At 34.9% G+C, this 25,453-nt stretch overlaps 1 protein-coding gene across 1 annotated transcript; it reads left to right on the forward strand.

Annotated features, from left to right (window-relative positions):
- Positions 1-4,910: 4,910 nt before the first annotated feature.
- On the forward strand, positions 4,911-21,278 carry LOC128682165 (serine proteinase stubble-like). Its single transcript, XM_053766737.1, has 10 exons — positions 4,911-5,432; positions 11,928-12,019; positions 14,425-14,950; positions 15,871-16,019; positions 17,207-17,394; positions 18,263-18,366; positions 18,963-19,115; positions 19,523-19,614; positions 19,727-19,887; positions 20,336-21,278. Exons 2-10 carry the CDS (start codon positions 11,947-11,949, stop codon positions 21,131-21,133), a joined length of 2,244 nt encoding a protein of 747 aa, XP_053622712.1. The 5' UTR covers positions 4,911-5,432; positions 11,928-11,946; the 3' UTR covers positions 21,134-21,278.
- The last annotated feature ends 4,175 nt before the right edge of the window (positions 21,279-25,453 follow it).

The raw sequence follows: 25,453 nt of genomic DNA on the forward strand, positions 1-25,453 counted from the left end.
ACCAAACTGTGATGTTTATGTATTAACTTGGTAACTTGTTCGATGTGCTAAGCTAGCAATTAGTTAGATCTAATAAAGTTTTTTTTATCACATTGTCTGAAAACTTAAGGAACATGGAATACTTACAATTATTGTTCGCGGCTGATAGATTTTACTTCACGCTCTGAATCGTAAAAATCTATTTTTTAATGACTTGAATTCAAGTCCTTAATTAATTTTAAGCACGTCGCAACTTAGATTTATTAATTTAATAAAAATGCTAATAATCTATACATATAATAAGTTATGTCTGTATACCTAGAGGAGATATTGAAGAATTTAAAAGTCTTTACGGGACTAATAGAAGCCAAAACATTTTTTTTTTTTAGAATTGTCTGTATGTTTGTACGAGCTTCACGCAAAAACTACTCGATGAAATTTGATGCTGTTTTGCACAGTTGTATAGCGGATGGTCTAACTTAAAATCTGGTATAGGTTTCATCGCGATACGTTGCTTAGAATCCTAGATATGGACATAATTTGAGCGGATACACGAAATAAATGTGGTCGAAAGCAAAAGCTAGTATGAAAATAATTTAACTGCGTTTGCCTTATCACGATGCTTATATATGCACACTAGCGCCAGCACGGAAGAAAGAAAACGTTGATTTTTGCATTCCTTGAGCACCAACATAATAATAATTTAAAACAATCTTTATGTAGTATAGAAAAAATGTATACTTGTTAGTTAATTTCATTACAAAAAGATATATATATATATAGTAATAATATAATAGAAAAAAGATCCGTAACAAATATATAAACTCGCTACACGCCGGGTATAATAGTTGAACATAGTTTGTTTTGTAGTTTTTGCTAAAAAAATTGATAAAAATGTGTTGTTGACGCTAGTGTGCTGAAAAAAACATTGTAGGTATATAGCCTAAGAATTAACTTGTGTTTAATCAAATTATACATAATACATAATATAATTTTGTATGACGATAATAAAAATGCTTGTTTTGTGTTTTATTTTTGTATGAGTTAAGGCAACGATATGTACATTATTTATTGCATCTACCATTCCCGAAGAGGGTGTACGTCAGTCTGGCGGCCGGTCGTAAAATCACAACCAAATCGTCAATATTTAGAAGATATTATACTTAGGTAGATATTTTAGCGGAGTCACGTGTGGTACCGTCTTAGAACAGGATGATTCCTTATCATATCGTGGACGTTTGAGGCGACTAAGCGACAGGCTAGGCAACTGATAGGCGACAATGGGATGGTCATTCCCGAGGAGGGTTGACGTGCGGCTGCGGCGGGTTTTAAGGGTATTTTTACGATGTGCGTGTGTTTCCTTTTTTCATTGTATGTTTACAGATTAAAGTAAATATTTAGGAAATAATTGTTAAAACTTCAGAGTGCAGAAAAAAATTGCGAAATCTATATTGTTCTCAATGTGGAGGTAACATATCTAAAACACTCAATCTGCCAACCTGAACAATCGACATCTCAACATACCAATATACTTTTTATATTTTTAACATTTGTATGTGAAATAATTGAGACGAATTTAAGCACATGCAGAGATGAGAGAAAGCACAGATTTATATAGCAAGTGAGAGAGACGGGGCTTGGTGGGATTTTTTTTTTGGGCAAAAGCCCCCCCCTCTCTATTTTCATGTCTCTTTAGTCTTCTCCATCCAAGTGGTGAGAATTAGGTACATATTTTAAAAACAAAACACTTTCTGAGATGAACGTATCTCCTCAGACCAAATATAAATAAATATATTCGGATAAATCACACAGATTGAGCTAGCCCCAAAGTAAGTTCGAAACTTGTGTTATGGGATACTAATTCAACGATACTATATTTTATAACAAATACATATATAGATAAACATCCAAGACCCGGGCCAATCAGAAAAAGATCATTTTCCATCATGACGCGACCGCGATCGAACCCGGGACTTCTCGGTTCAGTGGCAAGCACTTTACCACTGCGCCACCGAGGTCGTCAGAAATAAATAATAAAGTTAACGCCTAAAGCTTCTCCAGGAATCACTATTTATTTGTGAAAATCGCATAAAAATCTGTTAATTTCGTTTTAGAGTTTTATCGCAAACATACAGACACGGCAACTTTGTTTTATAATATGTAAGAGAATAGTTGAACTATGCTATGGATACCCAAAAATCAATAAACGAGGAGCAGTCGGGTAAAAAAAAAAACATCAAACAAGCTGGAAATCCCTACACACAATTAGTTGGTTCCATTTCTCCTATGGGTAATTTTGTTTTGACAGCAAAATCTTCCTCTGATTCAATTCTTTCCTCTCTATATAGTTCTTATTCAGACGCCGTAAGGACTACAATTGAGAAGCCATTAAGACACCCTCCGATCATCTATATTTATCTGTATCGTGTTTACGCAAAAACCGATCGCAATCCAACACGGAATCTCTTGGCTTGTGCGTCGTCGAAGGTTCAGGGCTTGGTGCAAGTTATAAACTGAGTTTAACCCTATTTAACTAGCTTGGTTACAGTTATTTTTTGAGAATGAAAGTAACCTATATGTCCTTCATTGTACATTATGTAATTTTATATATTATTAGAAAAAAACATTGTAAGATACAATAATGGTAAGCCCTTCTGGCATGATAGGAACTAACACCGTTCAAATGAGTTTTTTCGCCATTTCTTCTCAGCAGTGGTTGTTCCGAAATACCAGTAGTTTGGAGCTTGTGAGAAATAACTATAAATATAAAAATTGCCTGTGAAGGTCTAATTTCTGAATAAATGATTTGAATTGGAACTTCTCTATACTTCAAACTACATGTATGCAAAATTTCAAGAAGATTGGTTGAGTAGATAGAGCGTGAAGTGGTAACAAATTTATATAAGTCATTTATGGCGTGTGGTTATGTTTGTGGACGAGTCAAAGTATTTTACAAGTTTATTTGCTTGTAATCTGTCTAGATAAAAAAAAAACCCGTCTTAGAATATTCATTTCGCTACAACTTTTGAACGGTCGAAACGATTTTGATCAAACATATCTAAAAAACCACCGCATAAAAATTAGCTATCAAATAAATAAAAAAAACTGCATCCAAATCGGTTCACCCGTTGATGAGCTACGGTGGCACGTACACAGACAGGCAGACACACTAATCGGTCAAACTTATAACACCCCTCTACTTGCGTCGGTGATTAAAATTATATTTTAAACGTATTCAAACGTACAATAATTTCCTTAGACTCCGTATTACGTATTTAACAAATCGCTTCTGCCTGTGACTAGAACCGTTACCTGTCTTGCGGTCCCGCATGCCTCAGTGGTCATTAATGACGTGCTATCAGGGCTGTCTCTTAGTTGTTATTAAAATATAATTATAGTACTTCCTACATAAAGTGAAAGTAATAGTACTACCTACATGTGAAAGTTTGTTATGAGTTTGTTTTTTACGTGTTCAATTCGCGAAAAAGACGGATTTGAATGAAATTTGTGAGATGCAAAGACAAAGATTACTTGTATGCAAAAACATGAGCTTATATTTTTTCACGATGTGGTGTTAAAAGAAAAACTTAATTCTACATGTTTCACCGTCCACGGGTACGCAAATTTAAATGGAGAGCATGTAAGTTATAAGTACTTACTTATTTTTCGTATATTAAATTACCTTTTTTGTTATACGGACAAACTTAGATTTTAAAAAAATAATAAATAAATATATTAGGACAAATCATACACAAATTGAGCTAGCCCCAAAGTAAGTTCTATACTTGTGTTATCGGATACTAACTCAACGATACTATATTTTATAACAATATATATATATATATATATATATAAATAAATATCCAAGACCCGGGCCAATCAGAAAAATATCATTTTCCATCGTGACCCGACCGGGGATCGAACCCGGGACCTCTCGGTTCAGAGGCAAGCACATTACCATTGCGCCACCGAGGTCGTCAAATTGGAATGTAACTAACTGCGAACATAATCTATACTTATAATAAAACTGTAACCGGTTTACCTATGTACCTATGTCTGTACATAGGAGATATTAATGAAAAATAATCATGCACTATTTTCATGGGACTAATAAAAGCCAAAGAAGCGGTGGTGGTATAATGGTTAAGACTGTGGATCGAAAGGTCACAGGTTCGAATCTTACTCGTGCCACACGAGTTTGTATACCAATCTGACTTTACTGTATAAGTAGTAGTTTTCATCGACCACCACTTGCTTCCGGTGAAGGAAAACATCGTGAAGAAACCTGCACACTGGGTGATTATGAACTTGTGTGTGAAATGGAGAAGGCAATGGCAAACCACTCCATTAATAATGCCAAGAAAGTTGTTGTGTGTGTTTAATTCCACGTAATGACCACGACCCTCAGCCATGAGGAATACGACTATGAAGAAGAATAAAAGCCAAAACATACCTACTTATTTTTTAGAATATTTGTCTGTCTGTCTTTTTGTCTGTATGTTTGTTCACGCATTACGCAAAATCTACTAGTGGAAATTGGATGCGGTTTACACGGTTGTATAGCGGAAGGTCTAACTTAAAATCTGGTATAACTACGTTAATCGCGATACGTCATTTAGAATCCGAGATATTGACAGTAATAAGTTATAGCGTGAATTAAGCGCGGGCGAAGCCGCGGGCAACAGTTAGTCTAGAGTAAGCACATAGGTACTTTTTGTTAAGCGACATTATTCAAAAAATACCAAATTTTTCACGATGCCACGTTTTTCAGAGTTTTGGTACGTGTGAAAGACATTAATTCTATATTAAAAATTATTAAAAATTATAGTAATGTCTATATTAAAAATTATAGTAATGTCAACAAAGAAAAACTTCACGTAGACAGCCCTATGTAACCATACTTCCTCTCCAGCCACAACTTCAGCCCGACAACTTCTGTAGTTACACAGCGAAGCGACTTAGGTGGAGTCGTGTCGATTATTTTAAATATCATTTAAATTCCTGTTTGAAACAAAAACATAAATTCGACATGTTACATGTTTTCGAAATTAGATTTTTTTAATAACAAAGTTAAATTTTAAAGAAGGATTTTGGAATTTGAATATATTAAATTTATATTAATGTGTCAGAAATAAAAACTTTCGCGTTTGATATTTTGGATTTTTAAAAAGTGTTCCTTTTTTAAATAAATATTGCTGGTCAACATTGCACAGAAAAATAATTGAAAAATATTTTTTTTAAAATTTCGAACTGTGTTATACATTTCCTTCATAAAATCGGACTAGTGTTGTGGTATGCCAAGATTTTTTTAAAAATATTTTGTGATTTAATCGTGTCGTATCGTGTTTGTATGTACAAAGTGTACCTGTTTGAGAACATATTTTTCTCAGTGACTTTGGAACAATGGGATAATTGTCAAGTAATTGACTGTCATCGACTTTTTGCATCGTGAGGTGGGTAATCGAGATGTATCTGTGTTTATTTTGCAGCGCAGTAGTTATAATAGATTTTTTACATACATTTTTTTTTACGTTTTATTATTTTTTATTTGTGTATAAACAAGCATTAGTTTGATTAGATACGCCTTCATATTTTTATTAGATATTCTTTTTATTAGATCTCAGTTTTTGCGTTTAGTAATATGCTGACGATAAGTTAATTACAAAAATAAATCACATAGAAAATGAAACTCATTATTTTTGATAAACTTTTTTTTACACCAAAAAAATCATTATCATTTTAATATACAGTAATTTTAAATACTGCCAACACCACCATTGCCCCATTATTTTTTAAATGAATTTTTCTCCCGTGGGAATTTTGAGATAAAATATAGCTTATAGCAATCTTGGATAGTGCACTTTTCTAATGGTGAAAGAATTTTTGAAATCGGTTCGGTAGTTTCGGTAGATTACCCGCCTCAAACATACAAACTCACAAACGCTTACCTCTTTATAATAATAGTATAGATATATACGGTGTTGGCTGTATTGTCTTTCCTCGTGGATAAACATACCAAAAACATCGTGAGAAATCTTGCTAATATTATAAATGCGAAAGTTTGTGAAGATGTATTTATGTGCGTATGTACACACATCCTCACATACACATACACATGTATGTTCGTTACTCTATCAAGCAAAATTTACCGGACGGATTGTTATGAAATTTGGTACACGGGTAGAATGTGGAATGGAATTACATAGGGTACTTTTTATCCTGACATCACCACGGGACAGAAGCCCTGGGGCGCAGCATATGTAATGTTCTCTGAATTCTTTAAGGGTATAGTAGGTGTGTTCAAGCTTTATGCCCACGGCTTCGCCCGCGTAAATTTTTACGGGATGAAAGGTACCCTATATCCTTCTCTGTACTTCAAACTATATGTATGCAAAATTTCAAGAAGATTGATTGAGTAGACAGAGCGTGAAGAGGTAACAAACAAACATTACTTTTGCATTTATAATATACGAGTATTATATTATAATGAGTTAAGTATGTTAAAATCGATTGTATTTATTTTTTACATCAATTTCTTTGGACAATGGAATTAGTTTACGTATCTGCTCAAGTGTGAAAATATTTATTTATATAAGATTGTCAATAAATATTTTTGTTAAAAGAATCTGTATTTGGACTATACACTCATTATAATTTACCCACAAGGTACCTCTAAAATAATTTACTGTGAAGAAAATCTAAGTTCAAAATACATATTAAGTATGTTAATTTTACAATTAACATAAATTATGAATGATTTAGTACATTGTTTATAGAGATATGTACTACCTATTCCAATTTTGTAACTTGTTATAATTTTTTTATTGACATACATAAATTAATAAACAAAAGAGCGTGTATTTTTTTACACACATTTTAGGCAGGCACAGATGATAAATCTGTGTCCAATATCCAAAGAAATCGATGTCAAAGAACGACATTTTTTTTTGTTCGCACATACAATTCGAAATTGAATTTTTTTTAAACTCAGTATGATATACGTCACTTTTTGACGTCAAAAATTTAAAAGATTTTAACTTAAAACTAAGTCTACCACCGACTCCCAAAGCGCAGGTGAAGAAGCGGCGCAACAAACTTCACCGCAGCCTTTTCTCCAAAGATTCGGCTCAGCTGATCTGTATAGAAAGTCGAAAATGTTCGATCTTTAATTGGTTGTCGTATTCCATGAACAGTTGTGTACATCAATGGTTAGCAACATAAAAAAAAGTTTTCCTCCCTTTGAAAAATCCTGATATTTCAAGAAATCCACAATTGCAAAATATATTATAGCTATTACCCGGGCATCAAGACCTGGGGGCTTACCATCATTCTCTTAATGCGATGCAGATCAGGACCTAAACTGATACACATCGCAAATTCGTACCATCAAACTAATTTTTTGTATGAATACGATTCACTTTAAGTTCCTAAATTGAACTGAGTTGCATTTAAATCGTTCCGTAAGAGTTGATGGTAGGCCTGCTGTGTAATGATGACTCGATACGCAGTCGACTACTAAGAGAGAGTTATATTTCTAAGTATTAATTAATGCACCAAAACCAGTTATGATTCATAGAAGTTACAGGGAATTTGAGTGGGTTTCTGGGACGCCATTTAGCCCTACTAAGTATACTCAAAATGATGATGTGTCGTTACTCTAGTTTACCTATAGCCTAGCTTTTGTCTGTAGTTTTCGTTGTCCATCCAGATTCCTCATCCACTGAACTTTCCCACTGGTGGGTGCAGGGGGTAATAAGGAATTACCCGCTAGTGCGTAACAAGTAATAGATTAATTTATGTACACATAATCATCAACTCCCTAAAAACACTGCATTATTTTTTAAATTATAGTTTTATAAATTCACTAAATTCACGTGGCTTCCGTTGTCTATGAAAACGAAGACATGAGTTATATTTGTATACGAACCCATGTGGCACGAGTAGGATTCGAACCTGGGACCTTTCGGTCCCAGTGCTCTTGTTGCAGAAGTATTCGCCACTCAGTAGCATAAAAATACTAAAGCTATATCTATCAATTCTCGCGAGGCCCGATCGGATACGACCATTATTTTGTAGTTCAATTGTTTTTATTAACTCCAGGATCGAAAAATTTGTACTAAGTCGGTTGATAAACGTTTAAATATACTTTTTGTCTACGCGCATGCGCTGTGACGACAAGCTCGCGCATGCGCGATGCATTTGTTCTCCGCAAACAAATGTCAAAGTCAAATTAGGTTAATAGGTATTTGCTGTTGTTACCTTGAAATATAATTATTTGCTTGCTCGTAAATTACCAGCCCTAAGACAAAATCTTTGTCGAAGTCGTATTATAATTATTTGTAATACTTAGTAGACAAGATAACCTACTTAATACTTTTTTATAAGCCAATTTTGTGTCCCACTTGACAAAGACCTCCATGAATTTCTGGTTGGCGTTTCACAATTCTTTTGGAATATTCACTAAATCCCAAGTATAATTTCATAAAATTTCAAGAAGTGGGCCCTCAGACCACACGCACAAGTTTTCCCGCAATTCTGGCAAGCGCTGTATAAAATTTACTTAGTAGGTACCTATTCTTTATTTATCGTCATAATGTGGGCGATATACTATATCCGCCAACATGTTATCAAATGCATACACGTACTTAATTATATCATTGTACAATACTGATAAGTAGTAAATAAATAAATAAATAAAAAACGGGTTGCACTCCGGGAGTGCCGGCAGAAGTCAAAACTTGAACATTTTTGACGACTTACGAATTTTCGATGCGAATGTAAGTTTGTTTGTTACCTCTTCACGCATTATCTACTGGACCGATTGTTATGAAATTTGGTACACGGGTAGAAATTAATCTGGAATAACACACACGGTACTTTTTATCCCGAAATTCCCATGGTAGCGAAGCCCCGGGGCGCAGCTAGTTGTATATGTAAGTATACAAGAAACGTACCTATACGGAATAAATTATGACGTAGCTTTAATTAACGACGGGTATGCCCCAATCATTTAAGAAACAAAAAAAAATCCGTTATCCATAATCCAATTATACATTTATCATTTGACGTCATTATCTAGATAACGAACTGGTTGAATCACTTCGTGAATTGTTAAATACTTTATTTTTATATCAGGTTTTATTACGAGTTTTTATGAATAGACTAGAGAAGAGGCGGCTATGTTATTACATGAAACACGTCATTGCGTCCACACGTTCTATTGTTGTATACGATGCGTACACGACTTGTGGGGAAAAGAAACAGCATATAATGTATTTGCTATAAAATATAGTATCGTTGAGTTAGTATCCCATAACACAAGTCTCGAACTTACTTTGGGGCTAGCTCGATCTTTGTGATTTGTCCTAATATATTTAAAAAAAAAATCCAAGAGCGGAGAAACGTGACTGTTTATTATACAGAGAGCGAACCAGAGAGTGTTGAATACAGCACAATGTTGCCGTATCTAAAAAACTGAATAAAATAATTGTTGTATATTGCTCAAAATAGTAACTAGCGCCACCTACTTAAGTAGTATAATGATAGATGTCATGGCCTATTAGGTACCTTTGTTTTTGTCTATGTATTGTATGTGACAACACTGAATAAAAATCTCTCTTCCGTTCCGCAGTTGAATTGTGCACGTAGTTTTATTTATTAATTAATCGTTTTTATTAAAATTATCACAATAATAAATACATTTTAATGTTGGTATTATATCGTCTATTTAACAGACTACCATACCGACAATAATGATGGCCAACAGTAGCTTATATCTTTGTCCAGCTCACCAATTAACTTCTACACCGTAGACTTATTAAAAATATGTATACATATATGGTCCACACCAACAATCTCCGTTTTGACGTGAATGAAGGACAAACAGCCACAACTTTCACATTTGTAATACACTAGCTAATGCCGCGGCGCGTGAGTTTCCCATGGGAAAAGTTATTTTCCGGGATCAAAGTAAGTAAAAATATCCTATGTGCTTCTCCATATTTCAAACTACATGTATGCAAAATTTCATGATGATTGGTTGAGTAGATAGTGCGGGAAGAGGTAACAAACTTACTTTCGCATTTATAACATACGTTTAGCGGCCCGTCCCGGCTTCGCTCGGGTAAAACTATAATAAATCTACCACCTAAACCTTTCTTGGGAATCGCACTATCTATTAGTGAAAACCGTAAAAAAATCCGTCTGGTAGTTTTGGAGTTTATCGCGTTCATACAGCCAGACGCGATAGAGGATTTTGTTTAATAATACACGTACAATACACACATTATATAAACATCCAAGACCCAGGTCAATATAAAAAAATATTCTTTTCCATATTGACCTAACCGGGGATCGAACTTGGGACTTCCAGTGTAGCAGTGCGGCATGATTACCATTTAGGGTATAGAGGCTACGTTTGCTAATGCGCAAGCGCAATAGACCCCTTTTCCGCTTATCAGGGAATTTAATATTAGTCACTATCATTAATGGAACAGTGTAGTTAATTTATGTTTAGATTTTAAATGATTCATGTTGGTATTTCAAATAATAATAAACTTATGTAAATGTATGCGTAAGTATATATGTTATGTAAGGCGTAAATAGAATATTAAATATCGTTGAGTAAAAACTAGACAACAAAATAACTAGTTTTACTAATAAAAATAAATATATAGGCTGCTATTTATACATACCTATACACTATTATTATAAAGAGGTAGGTAAGCGTTTGTGAGTTTGTATGTTTGAGGCGGGTAATCACCGAAACTACCGAACCGATTTCAAACATTCTTTCACCATTAGAAAGGTACATTGTCCAAGATTGCTATAGGCTATATTTCATCTCAAAATTAGAAGAAGACCCGGGCCACATCTAGTCCGGAATAAAATAAAAAGCTTTGATTGATTATTAAATATGGTTTGGCAGCTGCCTAACACCAATTAAGGTGTTCAGGCAGTGTTCAGCCAGTGTTAGTTTTCCTAATGTATTTCCCCCACTTCGCACGGTCTTCAACATCCCTAGTAGTCAGACTATTGTCACGCGAATCATCCTTGACATCAAGCCAGCACTCTTTGGGTTTAAAATATTTAAGAGTTATTTTAATTCTAGTTCAACGCTCATGCAGATAAGTTAAACTAGTTTTAATCTGCCAAGCAACTTTGGACTCTATTTACATTGAATTTAATTAGATTTTAGCGCATTTTCTTAATAATGTTGTTCAAACACGTTAGTCTGTATATAAATGACGCAGTTGACTTATAAAACAGGTATATAATTATTGCATCTATCGAATAACAGTAGGTATTTAAAGTTATTACGGTAAATCATAACCATAGATATAAATAGATAGACCAATCAGTCATAGACCGGTAATTTTTTTTCTTTGTGTCGCACTTTCGCAGCTAAACTTCTATGGGTCTATTTTGATGAAATTTGTAGTAAATATAATGTAGTTAATTGTCCGAGGTCAAACATAGACTACCACGGGCAGTGCCGCGGGCAACAGTTAGTGATAATATAAAAGTAATGTTTAGTTTTCTTTTCTTTATAATCCCAACTAATATTATAAATGCGATAGTAAGTTTGTTTGTTACCTCACGCGTTATCTACACAACCAATCTTCTTGAAATTTCGCATGTATATGATGAAGTGTATGGAGAAAGACACAGAGTAATTTTCATCCCGGAGAAAACCATTGTTCCCGTGGGATTTGCGAAAAAACAGTATTCTATTATAGGTGGCGCTAAATGCTATTACACTTTGCAATAAAAACACTAGATGGCGCTGTGTGTGTTCTAAATGCGCCATCGATATTTTATTCCAACTATCCCAATCCCATTTCAATACGAAGATTAAATTGTTCCCGAGGGAATTTAAGCGGGCGAGGCCGCGGGTAAAAACAGCTAATTTGTGTTAAAATAAAAGTTATTGTTTTCCTCTGTTACAGATCAAATTATGATGCGAATATGGATAAAACAAGGATTATATTAACTATATTTATTTTAGTTGTAGCTGTGAGGATAGATGCTCAATTTTTCGGTAAGTGAAAATGTATTATATACTAAACAACAGGTATTAGACGCGCACATACCTTTTCTATGTCCCAGACGTTACGGACCTTGTTACAAAGGTTCGTGATCACTGAGCGCCTGACTCAGCGCTACGGCTACTGTATATTTGTTGCTCTTTCACGCAAAATCTACTGGACGGATTATGACGGATAAATTTGGTACACGGGTAGAATATAACCTGGAATAACACATAGGGTACTTTTTATGCCGAAATTCCCACGAGAGCGAAGCCCAGGGGCGCAGCTAGTACAGTATAAGTACAAAAATAAATTATACAATTTTTAGATAATTATATAAGTATATAGATATACAGGGTGATATTTTATACATTGGCATAATTTTGACTACATGCTCAGTCCATGATACTGAACAACTTTTTGTTTGGGAGCCTAAGTCACGAAAAAAATATCAGCTGTTCCATACAAAGTCAAATACCTAACTCGAGGAAAATGTATGGATCAGTAGATCCCGTATGGAAGTCCTACTAAGGCACATAGCCTTGGCAACTATAGGCAGCAATAACATTCCCAAGGGTTGACGTGAAGTCTAGTGTAAATTTTGTATAATCTAGATAACATTAGTGTTGATTTTTTATGTGTTTTCTTAATCTATACTATTATTATAAAGAGGTAAGCGTTTGCGTATGTTTGAGACGGGTACACTCCGAATCTATCAAACCGATTTCCAAAATTCTTTCACCATTAGAAAGGTACATTATCCAAGATTGCTATAGGCTATATATTTTGTCTCAAAATTCCCACGGGAACGAAGCCCCGGGCAACTTCTAGTCTTAAATAAAATAACAAATAACAAAAAAAGGAAACACAGAACCCATATAAGGCATTGACATGTTAAGGTGGAATTTGCCGCGCCCGATTGCGGTTTTTTGTTTGTTTGTATCGCCATATCTCTGGCACCTTGATCGGTATTTATGTTAAATGCTAATTAGTTAATTAATATCGTTAGCTTGCTGTCGAAAGGTCCCAGGTTCGTGTGCTACGTGCTTTTTTAGATCACTCTGACGCATAGTAGTTTAGAAGTTAGAAAGACAAACCCGCACTGCCAATTTTATACACTTTAGAGTAAATTCTTAAGATATAAACTATCCTATGTTGTGGCCCGTAACATTCTTAACCCAACAGTGAAAACTCCATCAAAATCGGATAAGCCGTTCAGGAGATTACCCCCGAACGAAGACACAGAAAAATATTTTTGTAACGGCTATATAGTAATCTCGTAGTTATTAAATCTGATCAAACAAAGTGATATTTATAATACAATACAATACAATACAATACAAATAATATTTATTGAGCTCCACAAATACACAAGAATATATTATACACAGTGTTCACATTTTTGATGATGAAACGTGTTTGATTATTTAAATAGATACTTACCTAGATGCAATTATGATTTTTTGTCGAGTCAAATCTGTATATATATAAAACTCTTGCGTGACTTGAGTGACTGACTGACTGACAGACAACGCACAGCCGAAACTACTGGGCGTAGAAAGCTGAAATTTGGCGTGTAGGTTCCTAGGACAGTGTAGGGGAGCACTAATAAGCAATTCCCTGAAATTCCCACGGGAAATGGATTTTTACTCACAAACGAAGTTGTGCACAATATTTTCTACGATCGCAAAAGTTTTTGGAATAAATATACGATAGTATTTACATTATTGTAACCTAGTTTTTCGAAGTGGGTTAACTAACTAACATGAGTAGACGATTCTAACCGCAACGCGAACATAATGGCTGTATTGTGGGAATCGAGGCGCCAATTAAACAATTAAAAGTACCTATACATCTCATTTTTTATCTATATCCATATCTACGTGCGTGAAACGGAATATTTTTATTTCCAGTCTCTATATATAGAACGAAAACAAAATTGTTACATGCTTTTATTTGGTTTTTACCCACAGAAAACGATTATTTTTTATTCGTTGTGTACTATACGCGAGCGCATGGTTCTTTAATAGTTACCATTTGCTTGTAGACATTATTTCTTGGTAATAGTATAGTAAGTAGGATTCGAACCAGACGACTGAACCGAGAGGTCCCGGGTTCGATCCCCGGTCGGGTCATGATGGAAAATGATCAGATGAATTTTCTGATTGGCCCGGGTCTTGGATGTTTATCTATATATGTTTTTGTTATAAAATATAGTATCGTTGAGTTAGTATCCCATAACACAAGTCTCGAACTTACTTTGGGCCTAGCTCAATCTGTGTGATTTGTCCTAATATATTTATATTTACCTTTCGATCCACAGGGCGTCTTAACCATTACACCACCGCCGCTACACATACTTATATAAATGTACATATAACATATATTTTATGTATTTTAATGTGTTTTTTTACAGATTTCTTCTCAGACTTACGGCCATTCACATATCAGACTGTAAAACCAATACAATTTCAAGATATTACAACTAAAAGGTCGAAAACAACATACCAAAGATACAATGGCGAAGAACACAGGCCTACTACTACATCTTACAACGGAGAAAGAGACGGAAATAGACAATTTACAAGAGAAAAAGCGAGAAGAAAGACTACAACAACGACCACGCCTGTAAATGACGTGCAGCATCTGACTACACAAAAGCCAAGATTCAAAAATGCAACAAGAAACGAATTTAATAATCCAAACTCAAATAATAACCGTAATTATAATAATAACGTTAATAATGAGAATAATAATTATGATTTTAATAAAAGAAGGCCATGGCAAGAAGAGAATGTAATAGATTATACGACAAGACCTTATGAAACCACGAGAAATAATAAATATACAACATACAATCCTTTGTATAACAGGCCAGGAGTGAAGCCAGCGTTAGTAGATAATAACAGACCGCCTATTACAAACAGGCCGGCTACCCAAAGGTTGGTATATGCTTTAGATAAATCAAATCAAATCATTTATTCCGAAACTAGCTGAAGCTCGCCACTTGCTTCGCTTGGCCGAACAATTTTTAGTAAGGAGTCAAAATTATTAGAGAAATTTAACTGTACAAATAAAACGTAACGATACCTATACAGAAGATGCTCATACGACTGAAATATATATTTCCTATAGTTTAGCTGGATCATTGTGACTCTTCTTCTTCAGGTGTTCCTGATCTTCGAATTTTATACATCAACAGGAAATGCTGATCAGAGTCAGTTAACTTTTGTTATGGCGTCATTTCTATATTTCCTATAGTTTAACTGCACCATCATTTGTTCTCAATCAGGTGTTCCAGTTTTCAAAATCATTTATACCCTATATTTTGCGTGTACAAATAGACAAAGGACAGACATATAGACAAACAGAGTTTTTTTTTCAAATTCTTACTCTGTTGCTGTGACTCTATCGCCTAATTTTTTTTAATGTAAATATATTCAATGTACAGAAACTTATTTTCTACTGTTTTCTTATATTATTCTTCTGTCTTCTTATATGTATTGATATATTGATTGATTAGATAGATAAATAGAAAAGAAGTTTATTTGCATCAACTGAGACACGAACAATTAAAAGTTGGAACGTGTTAGATAGAGATACACATCTATAAATAACAATAATAATATTGTTTTCGTGACGTAAATGTGTGGTGCAGCGATACAAATTTGGCGACGACTCAGTGGGAATTGCTCAAGGAGCAACGTGTCTCAGTTGATGCAAATAATCTATCTAATAGTGGTTGAGTTATATCACTATTTTCCCTCTAATTAGACCTAATTTCTCCGAAAATTTTCTATGATTGTATAAAAGATTAAGTTTTTGTGATTGTCTCCGAAATTACACATTATTGTTTTTCAAGGCCTCTGGCGGTATACCCAAGACCAACAGATGGAAGTGTCATACGTTTCCCTGAAGGTGCAGACACCAGTCCTCCGGTACTGACGGGCCCGGACGTGGACAGCACAAGCGATGCCGAGAGAAGGAGGTATCTACAGATTGCTGAGAAAAGTAAGCTTCATTAAATATCACAGAATATAAATGTTTACTTTTTACATTTTTAACACACAAGATTTTATTGTTGTCAGAGAGATCTTATTGCATTTAGGTAATGCGTGACAAATTATGGCCGTGCTGAATACCGTTGAGGAGTTACCAAGTATGGATCCGTTCCTGGGAGTACCATCAAATCATGCTTATCATAATAATGCACTGTCATACAAACTAAACGTGTGTACAAAATTTCAGCTCATTCGGTTGAAGATATCTGCTTCAAAATTGAGTTACAAGATTCCACCCGAACGTAAATTCTTACTTATATACATTGCAAATTAAATAAAAGCTTATAAAATATCAACCAATTAATAATATTTTTCGTTTATTTCATCATCAAAACTTTCTTTCCACGCTCAAGTTTCATCTATTTACAAGACTATTATTTAAATAGTTAAATATTAAATAACTACTATTATTTAACTATTTAAATAATAGTTTTGTAAATAGATGAAACGACGACCTCGGTGCCGCAGTGGTATTTAAAGTACTTGCCTCTGATCCGAGAGGTCCCGGGTTCGATCCCCGGTCGGATCATGTTGGAAAATGATCTTTTTTGATTGGCCCGGGTATTGGATCTTCATCTATATGTATATGTTATAAAATATAGTATCGTTGAGTTAGTATCCCATAACACAAGTCTCGAACTTACTTTGGGGCTAGCTCAATCTGTGTGATTTGTCCTAATATGTTTATTTATTTAATCAATGTGTTAGAATGTGGTTAACGGTTCAAATCTTGCAAGTTATATTATTGACCCACTTTCCTTCATTCACGTACCCTTATCTACTTTATGTGGGTACAGTATGTCAGTCTCCACTTCCCCCCCTCTGATGTTAATCTGTTGCATCTTAGCCATCCTGGCGAACGCTCTCCATCCATTTCTTCGACCTTCCTCAACTTTACTTCCAGTGTTACTATATCATATCAAATTGCCTATTATATTTGTATACAGCTACGTATTCACTCGGCAACATTTGACGCCTAATATATCACTCTGTCACACGCATTACCACTAACTCGAGTGAAATACTTAGCACATAGTTGATCACACTCATGCAAATTGTAATGAAAAGGAAAGAAATATGTTGAGCGTCAAATGTTGCCTAGTGTATCTGTGGCTTTAACGTATTTTTTTTTTTCAGTGTGCGACGAATACAAGTCGCTCAACATAAAGAAGCTGGAGTTTATACCATTATTACCCTCACCGGAGACGATTCAGATCAACGTGACAGACTGTGAGGTGTCATCCGTGCCGCTGGTGGTGGGCGGGAAGGTCGCCAGTATCAGGGAGTTTCCGCACATGGCGTTGCTCGGGTGGACTAAGCTGAAGGTATTTTAGATTATGTATATTTTATTTTATATTAGCTGCCCGTCCTGGCTTCGCTCGGGTTAAAACAATAAATTATACACCAAAACCTTCCTCAGAAAACAGCTTAAAAATCCGTACTGCAGTTTTTGAGTTTATCGCGAACAGACAAACAGAAGCGCTGACATAATGAACTGTCATCTGAAATGTTTATTTCGTCTTCGCGACACGAATTCTGACAAAACTAGCTACGTTCTCCACTTTTTAAATCGATACTATCGTGTGACGTTTACGTTATGTGTAATCGGACCACTTCGTGTTCTCCCGTGGATGTCGTACTAGGCGAACTAAGGGACACAGCCAAGGCAGCTGATAGGCAGCAATAACATTCCCAAGAACGGTTGGTGTCAGGCGGGATCCCTTTTTTTCGCATATAATGTTTTTATCCTAATTTAATTTAGCTTAACTATTATATATTTTTTTGATATAATAATATTTTGTCATACTTGTTTTTTGGCATACATTTTCAATAAGCATAATTAAAGTTAAAGGCTAATGTATTTTACCATAATTTTGATTTGCATAAACCTATAGTGTAGCAGTAGGTCAGGGTGCGGCGGGATGGCCCTTAGGCCACCCATAAGCCGCCTAAAAATTGTATTAGGTATGCGTAAAAAAATTGTGCCTAAAACATTATGCCAAATTAATATTGTGCGTAACTATTATTATATGATAAATTATGCCATGTTAAATTATGACATAAAATTGTATACATAAAAATAAGGTACCGTGTCAGGCAAGCGGCTATAAAACAATTTAAAAAAATCACTAAACCTTCTAGTCTGCAAGTATTGTCCGTTTATTTGATGGTGTCAATACTTCGTGGTTTCAGGGCGGCGGGTACTCTTGGAAATGTGGAGGCTCCCTCGTTAGTGACCAGTATGTGTTGACGGCAGCACATTGCTCCTTTCAGAACAGGGATATGGATGTCGCCAGGTGAGAATGGAGGGTATTTTTAAACTATTGAGTTAGCAAATAGGCATGCGGCCTACCAGATAAATAAATATATTAGGACAAATCACATAGATTGAGCTAGCCCTAAAGTAAGTTCGAGACTTGTATTATGGGATACTAACTCAACGATACTATATTTTATAACAAATACATATATAGATAAACATCCAAGACCCGGGCCAATAAGAAAAAGATCTTTTTCTAGCATGACCCGACCGGGGATCGAACCCGGACCTCTCGGTTCAGAGGCAAGCACTTTACCACTGCGCCACCAAGGTCGTCAAATGAAAAGCACTGCAGCCTATGGATACTTGCAACACTAGAAGTGTCACACACACGTTGTGTATGCGAATGTTTTCACGTCCTTTTCGAAGTACACAATATCGGTTATGTCAATAGCCCCAATAGTATACATAGTTACTTTACGTTACATAGGTACTTTAAATTCACTGTAAATCACAGTGAATTTGAAGTGACTTCATGCGAAATAAGATTTAAAAAAACCAAAAACACAATCGTTGTGCGTCTAGGCAGTAATACAAAAGAGTTTACAATCAAAGCTTTCTAAATTTTCACAGCGGCGCACCTCGAGTGGTGCAGCTAGGCTCCACGTACCTGGATGACACAGGGGCACTCGTAGTGAAGGTGTCCTCAGTGATACGTCATCCGAAATACACGCAGAGCCGGTCCTATTACGACATCGCACTAGTTAAGCTAGTTAGACCTGTCACGTGAGTATCGTCAAATACCTTTATATCCATTTTTTTAAATATTTAGTATTGACCTTTACTTATATCACTTTAATGTTAGTTTTAATGTTACCCTGGTTTATAAAACAGGATGGAGATCCAAAATTTTGGAGCACGGGTATTACATTATTATTATTGTCGTGCGGATTTATATATCTGGATGACATCGTAAATGGAACTTATATTTTTAAGAATTAAGTGCAAAAAGTGTCGCCATCTACAACAACGCCAGAAAAATAAATTTCGTCGTCATCAAGACACACATTACTGTGATAAAATACAGATTTAATGTGTCAGTTAACTAACTACAATCTCCTCCATTTTAACTTCATATAAATAATCTAATATTCGTCATCAGTTACTTATAATATTTTTACTTGTTTTTTCAGGTTCTCAGCTGTTGTGAAGCCCGCGTGTCTGGGAGTGCCCCCACCGGTGGGTGAAAAGGTGATCGCGACTGGCTGGGGGAGGACTGAGTTTGGTACGCAAATTCTACTAATCCTTACTATTATCAAAATGTCCCCGTATCGCATTTGTCTGTCTGTATGAATGACCAGACTGGACAGTATAGTATATACAGTTGTCATTTTCAGGTGGAGATCAGTCTCTAGAACTCCGCAGTGTGTCTGTCCCTATTTGGGAGCTGCAGGACTGCCGGCGGATCCTGGGCGTTACCAGGAAGATGCCGCAGGGTCCCTCCCCCGACAGCCAGATGTGCGCCGGCGAGAAGAAGGGCGGAAGGGATACTTGTCAGGTAACATGAAATTGTAATCTACTTGCCAGTAGACGGCGATAGGTTGTTCGAAAAAGACACGTTAAATGCCTTTAGGAGATGTAAATAGTTTTTAATACCAGTGTTAGCAATAACACATTCGATAATAAAGACGAACTATTAAACATTGTTTGAATGAATAAAATTAATGGCGACCTCTGGTAGCCCAATGGCCATTATGCCGGACTGTGACACTAGAAGTCCCGGGTTTGATCCCGGGTCAGGTCAAGATGGAAAAAGATCTTTTTCAGATTGAAGTTCTTGAATTTCAGCATTGACATGCATGTTTTCTTTGACGATATTAAGCCAGTAATTTTTGAGTGAACCTTCTTCCTGGAATGGAAGTGGCATAGCCATTTATATTCATAGTATATTTATTTAATATTATAATATAATTAAAAATGACTTATCTATCATCTATCCATTACAGGGGGACTCAGGAGGACCCGCACAAATCCAAGATGGCTGCCAATGGCGTATTGTAGGAGTTACCTCCGTAGGAAGATCCTGTGGCGCCGTCAACACTCCAGCAATTTACGCTAAAGTCTTCAGAGAGTTCATAGTTGCTCAAATATTTGGAGATCAAATCAATGATAATTATGGGACTAGTAGTCAAAAATCTGGATCTAATAGTCATGATTCTACTTCGAATGATCAAAATTATGGACTTAACAATCACAATACTGGATCTAACTATGATAGTCAAAATCTTAGATCAAACTATAATAATAACAGACGCTTTAATGGAAACAATTTCAATAACAATTATGACAATAGGGACACTAATATATATGATAGCAATCGACACAGTGATTCATATAATGCAAACAATAGACAAACTGGTAATAATTTTGACAGAAATCAGAATAACAATGTATATAATAACAGACAGACTGATAGTAACTATGATAATAGACAAGATGGTTATAGAAATAGAGAATCTAATGATCGGAGTAATCGTAATAATTACGATAATCATAATGTAAATAAAGCAAGCACTGAAAATTATTATGATGAACAAAATGGCAATAGAAATAATAATGAAAATAATCGTTATAATAATAATGGTATGATTAATTTCAATAATCACGATAGTTTTAGCACTAATAAGCCAAGTAATAAATTTGGGAATAATCGTGATTATTATAATCCAAATATTAATAACGGAAATAGAGAAGATTATGGAGCAGTTGACAACGAGGAAATAATATATTGGCCTGAGGCCTGAATTGTGAGACGCGCGGCTGCGTGCCGGCCAAGTTCAGTAAACATGAAATGTGTTGGTGTTGCAAGAACTTTTGTGCCGTTTGACCTGCCTTTATTTATATTCTATTATAAATCTTGTAAAATAAAATCTACGTAATTAATTTTAATGTGAGTTATTTTTTTTATCTTTGAAGATCGTACGTACGTAGTCAACAGCACATCAAGTTACCCCGCATGAACCTCTATGGCGCGGTAATAGCGACGAGTTTGCAAATGAATTTGCGTAGGTTGATGTGCTGTTCATTGTACACATAGAAAATAATTTTTATTACCTTTACTTATATGGCTAGCTTGTCTTTAAAATAATATCTTAGTTGCCTGTGTATAAAATAAAATGACACAATGAACCGCTATACCTAATAAAATGTCACTTTAATTGATCTGAAATTTAAATTGCCTAACTATCACATAGTAGGGCCCCATTTTGTCATTTGCCCACGGAAACCTATAAAGAGAAAGGTCTTAATTAAAACACTTTTTACATTAAATCATTTTATTGAAATCCCTTCAAAACCGGTTTCTGAATGCAGTAGATTCCGGTAGAAGACTAAATTTGAAGAGTGCATCACTCTGTGAATAAAAGAAAAGAAATTGTTTCAGTCTATGGTATTTGAACTTAGAACAACTGTAATACAAATTTAAATAGATAGACTTACAACAACTGTAATGGGTACTAATTTAAATAGATGAAGTCTTTCTTTCGTACCATTTATAAATAAATAATAGGGACAAATCATACAGACTGAGTTAGCCCCAAAGTAAATTTGAGACTTGTGTTATAAAATACATATTCTGTAACATATACATATTTAGATAAACACCCAAGACCTAGGTCAATCTGAAAAAGATCATTTTCCATGTTGCCCTGACTGGGGATCGAACCCGGGACCTCCAGTGTAGCAGTCCAGCGTGATGACCATTAGGCCACGGAAGTCGTCAAATATCTACAAGGTTACTGGTATCTAACGCATAACCTTCCAAAGGCGCATAAGGTACATGGAGACTTACATCTTTTGTTCTACGACTTTTGTATAAACGTAATAAATACATTTTTTTTCTTTTTTTTTTTAGTTTTATTGTCGTTTCTATAAAACGTTAACTCTATTTTCGATTCCGCTACATAATGCTAGTGTACTGTCTCGTGTTGCTCGGCTATTACATACAGTTAACATGTGTAGAATCGCAAATTAGATTGTATTTTTTTAACCACACAGCATGTGGACTTTAATAACGTGCTATATGTTAGTATATTTCGTGAAAAACAGTAAACACAGTGAGTATAGAGACAGACGCGACGGGCGAATGTTTTATACTAAATACTTATGAAGGAATGTTTTTACTCCATCGATTTTGATGAAATTCGTGACGCAGGTAGAATATTACCTGGAAAAGCACTTAAATGATACTTTTTATTAAGAATTTCCCATGACAGCGAAGTCCCGGAGCACAGCTAATATATAATTAATATAATTACTTAAAATATCATTTTTGCCACAAGTTTTTATTGTCATCAGAGTGATATTGTTGCATTAAACGCGTGACAAAAACCTGTCTGGGTGGTTCGCAGAGTGTCTGTCGAAACGCTGCGGTCGCGCTGTCATTACAATTTTTCCAATTTTAACAAAGACAAGAATGAGTTTTACCATATGACTTTACATTAATTACTCTGTAATGTAGTAATGTCAATTTTATGAATGATTGATTTTGGAAATTATTCCTTTCTTGAGAAAATGATTAATGACCGCGCAGCCGCAGCGGTCGAAACGCTCTGCGAACCACCCGTCTGTAATATAAACCGTTGAGAAGTTCTCTCGTTGGGAGATTTTATGCCGAAATTCTCACAGGAGCGAAGCCAAGGGGCGTAGCTAGTAATCAAATTGTAATCATTGTAATCAGCCCCGCACTTTGTCTTCCATGAACAAGTTGAAATACTTTCTGTAGTTCAATTGAAGCGATTATTCAGTCAGAGATTACATGTAAAAGAAAATATTACTCAATTCGAACCGCGCGCGTTCTTTTTATGAACCTGTGAAGATCTAATTTCTGAATAGGGACCACTTTTTATCGCATAAACTATTTTGTCCTATTATTCTTTGGCATAACGATTTTGGCATACCTATTGGCATTTTGGCATAATAGGTCTAAGGCATAATTGATTTTTGGCATACGGGTAAATGTGGCATAATTAACTTTATGTTGGGTTAGGTTAGTTATGGTTCAAATTGTTATGCATAAGAACGTTATGCTTAAAAATCATTATGCCATAGTACAGTATGCTGTGTTACATTATGGCTTAAATTGTTATGCTTATAGATAGAGTCCCTTCTGATTGTCATCTTTATATTTTGAATAAACTCTTCTTCTTCTCTACTTTGACTTTTATTTAAGAGTAGGTACTTAATTTAACTACTTATTTTTTACCCTTGTAAATGATCTAGCATCAGATTCAGCTACAGAAAAAAATTTGAATAAATTCATCTTCTTCTCTACTTTGACTTTGATTTTTAATTAAGAATAGCTACTTAATTTTAACTACTTACAGTTTTTTAACTTGTAAATGATCCAGCAGTAGATTTAGCTTCAGATATGGCGTCACTGGAGCCACCACCGAGCGAACCCAGATTGCTGAATGAGTCCGATATCGAAGATGCTAGTGGAACAATTTTACAAATATTAAAAAAAAAGTACTTAACTGGGGCACAATCCAGTTCAATCTGAATAAGTTTTTTTTTTAAATGTCATTTTTGACACAACCTTTCATTGTTGTCAGAGAGATCTTTTTGCATTCCATGTGTGACAAAAAAAATCATATGTCTCCACGTGTGGAGCCGTAACTATGTGCGCCATTAGGTCAAGCTTATCATAATAATGCGTTGTAATCCAAACTAAACGTGTGTGCAAAATTTCAACACAATCGGTTGAAGATATCTGCTTCCAAATTGAGTTGCAAGATTCGACCCGAATAGACATCATTACTTACATACATCGCAAGTTAATTATAAGCTTCTAAAACGATCATTTTAACGACCTGACCGGGGATCGAACCCGGGACTTCCATAGCAGTAGTTAGTATGTATAATCTAGAAAAAAAAATATTTGTTAGACAAATTAAAAATCCGCCTACTTTCAATATTCATTTCGCTACAACTTTTGAACTGCTGAACCGATTTTCATGAAACATGGCTAAGAACACTCTAGATAAAATTATCTATGACATAAAAAAAAACTAAACGAAAATCGGTCGATCCGTTTGGGAGTTACGATGCCACAGACAGACAAGTTAAACTATACATTAACTATACTATAACACCCCTTTTTTGCGTCGGAAGTTAAAATAGATGTATTTAGGATCGTTATGATAATCCAGCTGGATCTAAATACGAAGATTTAAACTTGGTTGGAAAGTCCGTTTTCAAAAATGATTTTTTTTTTGTTAATAAATTTGAATTTGAATAAAATGAATGAGACAAAGTAAAACACAAATAACTATTAAGTTTATGAAGAAGTCGTCATCATAAAACTAATAATTAACGTAGATGTCGAACAAACAAACACAAACTCAGGAATAATAGTATATATTAATAGTATAAATTATTATTATAAAGAAGTAAGCGTTTGTGAGTTAGTACGTTTGAGGCGGATAATCTCCGAAACTACCGAACCGATTTCAAAAATTATTTCACCATTAGAAAGGTACATTATCCAAGATTGCTATAGGCTATATTTGAGATATCAAAATCCCACGGGAGCGAAGCCCCGGGCAACATCTAGCAGTATATGTAACTTGACAGCACTTACGATTCTTCAACTGTCCTGCAGCAGATTTAACTTGTGATATAGCATCTGAAAATAATAATTATAAATAATAATGAGATTCCAGCACGTCGCCGCTCGGAAGGGTTCCAAGATTCTAGGCTGGCAGCATTACCCCTTTGAACCGTTAAGGCAATCCTTTGTATTTGATATGCCATAAACCTGTTAATTACCGGCGAAAACCGCTGTAATTTAAGCGTTTTTAAAAGAATAAAATTCATTCACGGTCATTATTTGAACATCGATATTAAAGTGTCCTCGCGTTTAAAAAAATATAATAACTGCACGTTTAACTCAAGTATAATTTTAATTAATAAAATATACTTGTTATGAGGTGTACCTGAAATTACAAATAAATAAGTAAACTCAAAACTAAATCCCCATTCTCCTAAATACCATGACGTGTCTGACCTCCAAAACTGCCAGAATAATTATTTCCTGTGACTATATATAATTTAGTTTAAGTATG

The sequence above is a fragment of the Plodia interpunctella genome, chromosome 29, assembly GCF_027563975.2.
Source record: "Plodia interpunctella isolate USDA-ARS_2022_Savannah chromosome 29, ilPloInte3.2, whole genome shotgun sequence".
NCBI lineage: Eukaryota > Metazoa > Arthropoda > Insecta > Lepidoptera > Pyralidae > Plodia > Plodia interpunctella.

Bases quoted from the DNA above. Each gene is read 5' to 3' on its own strand.
- LOC128682165 (XM_053766737.1), top strand. From the start codon at position 11,947: ATGGATAAAACAAGGATTATATTAACTATATTTATTTTAGTTGTAGCT. The intron at 12,020-14,424 runs GTAAGTGAAAAT...GTTTTTTTACAG, and splicing joins GATAGATGCTCAATTTTTCG to ATTTCTTCTCAGACTTACGG. The intron at 16,020-17,206 runs GTAAGCTTCATT...TTTTTTTTTCAG, and splicing joins TCTACAGATTGCTGAGAAAA to TGTGCGACGAATACAAGTCG.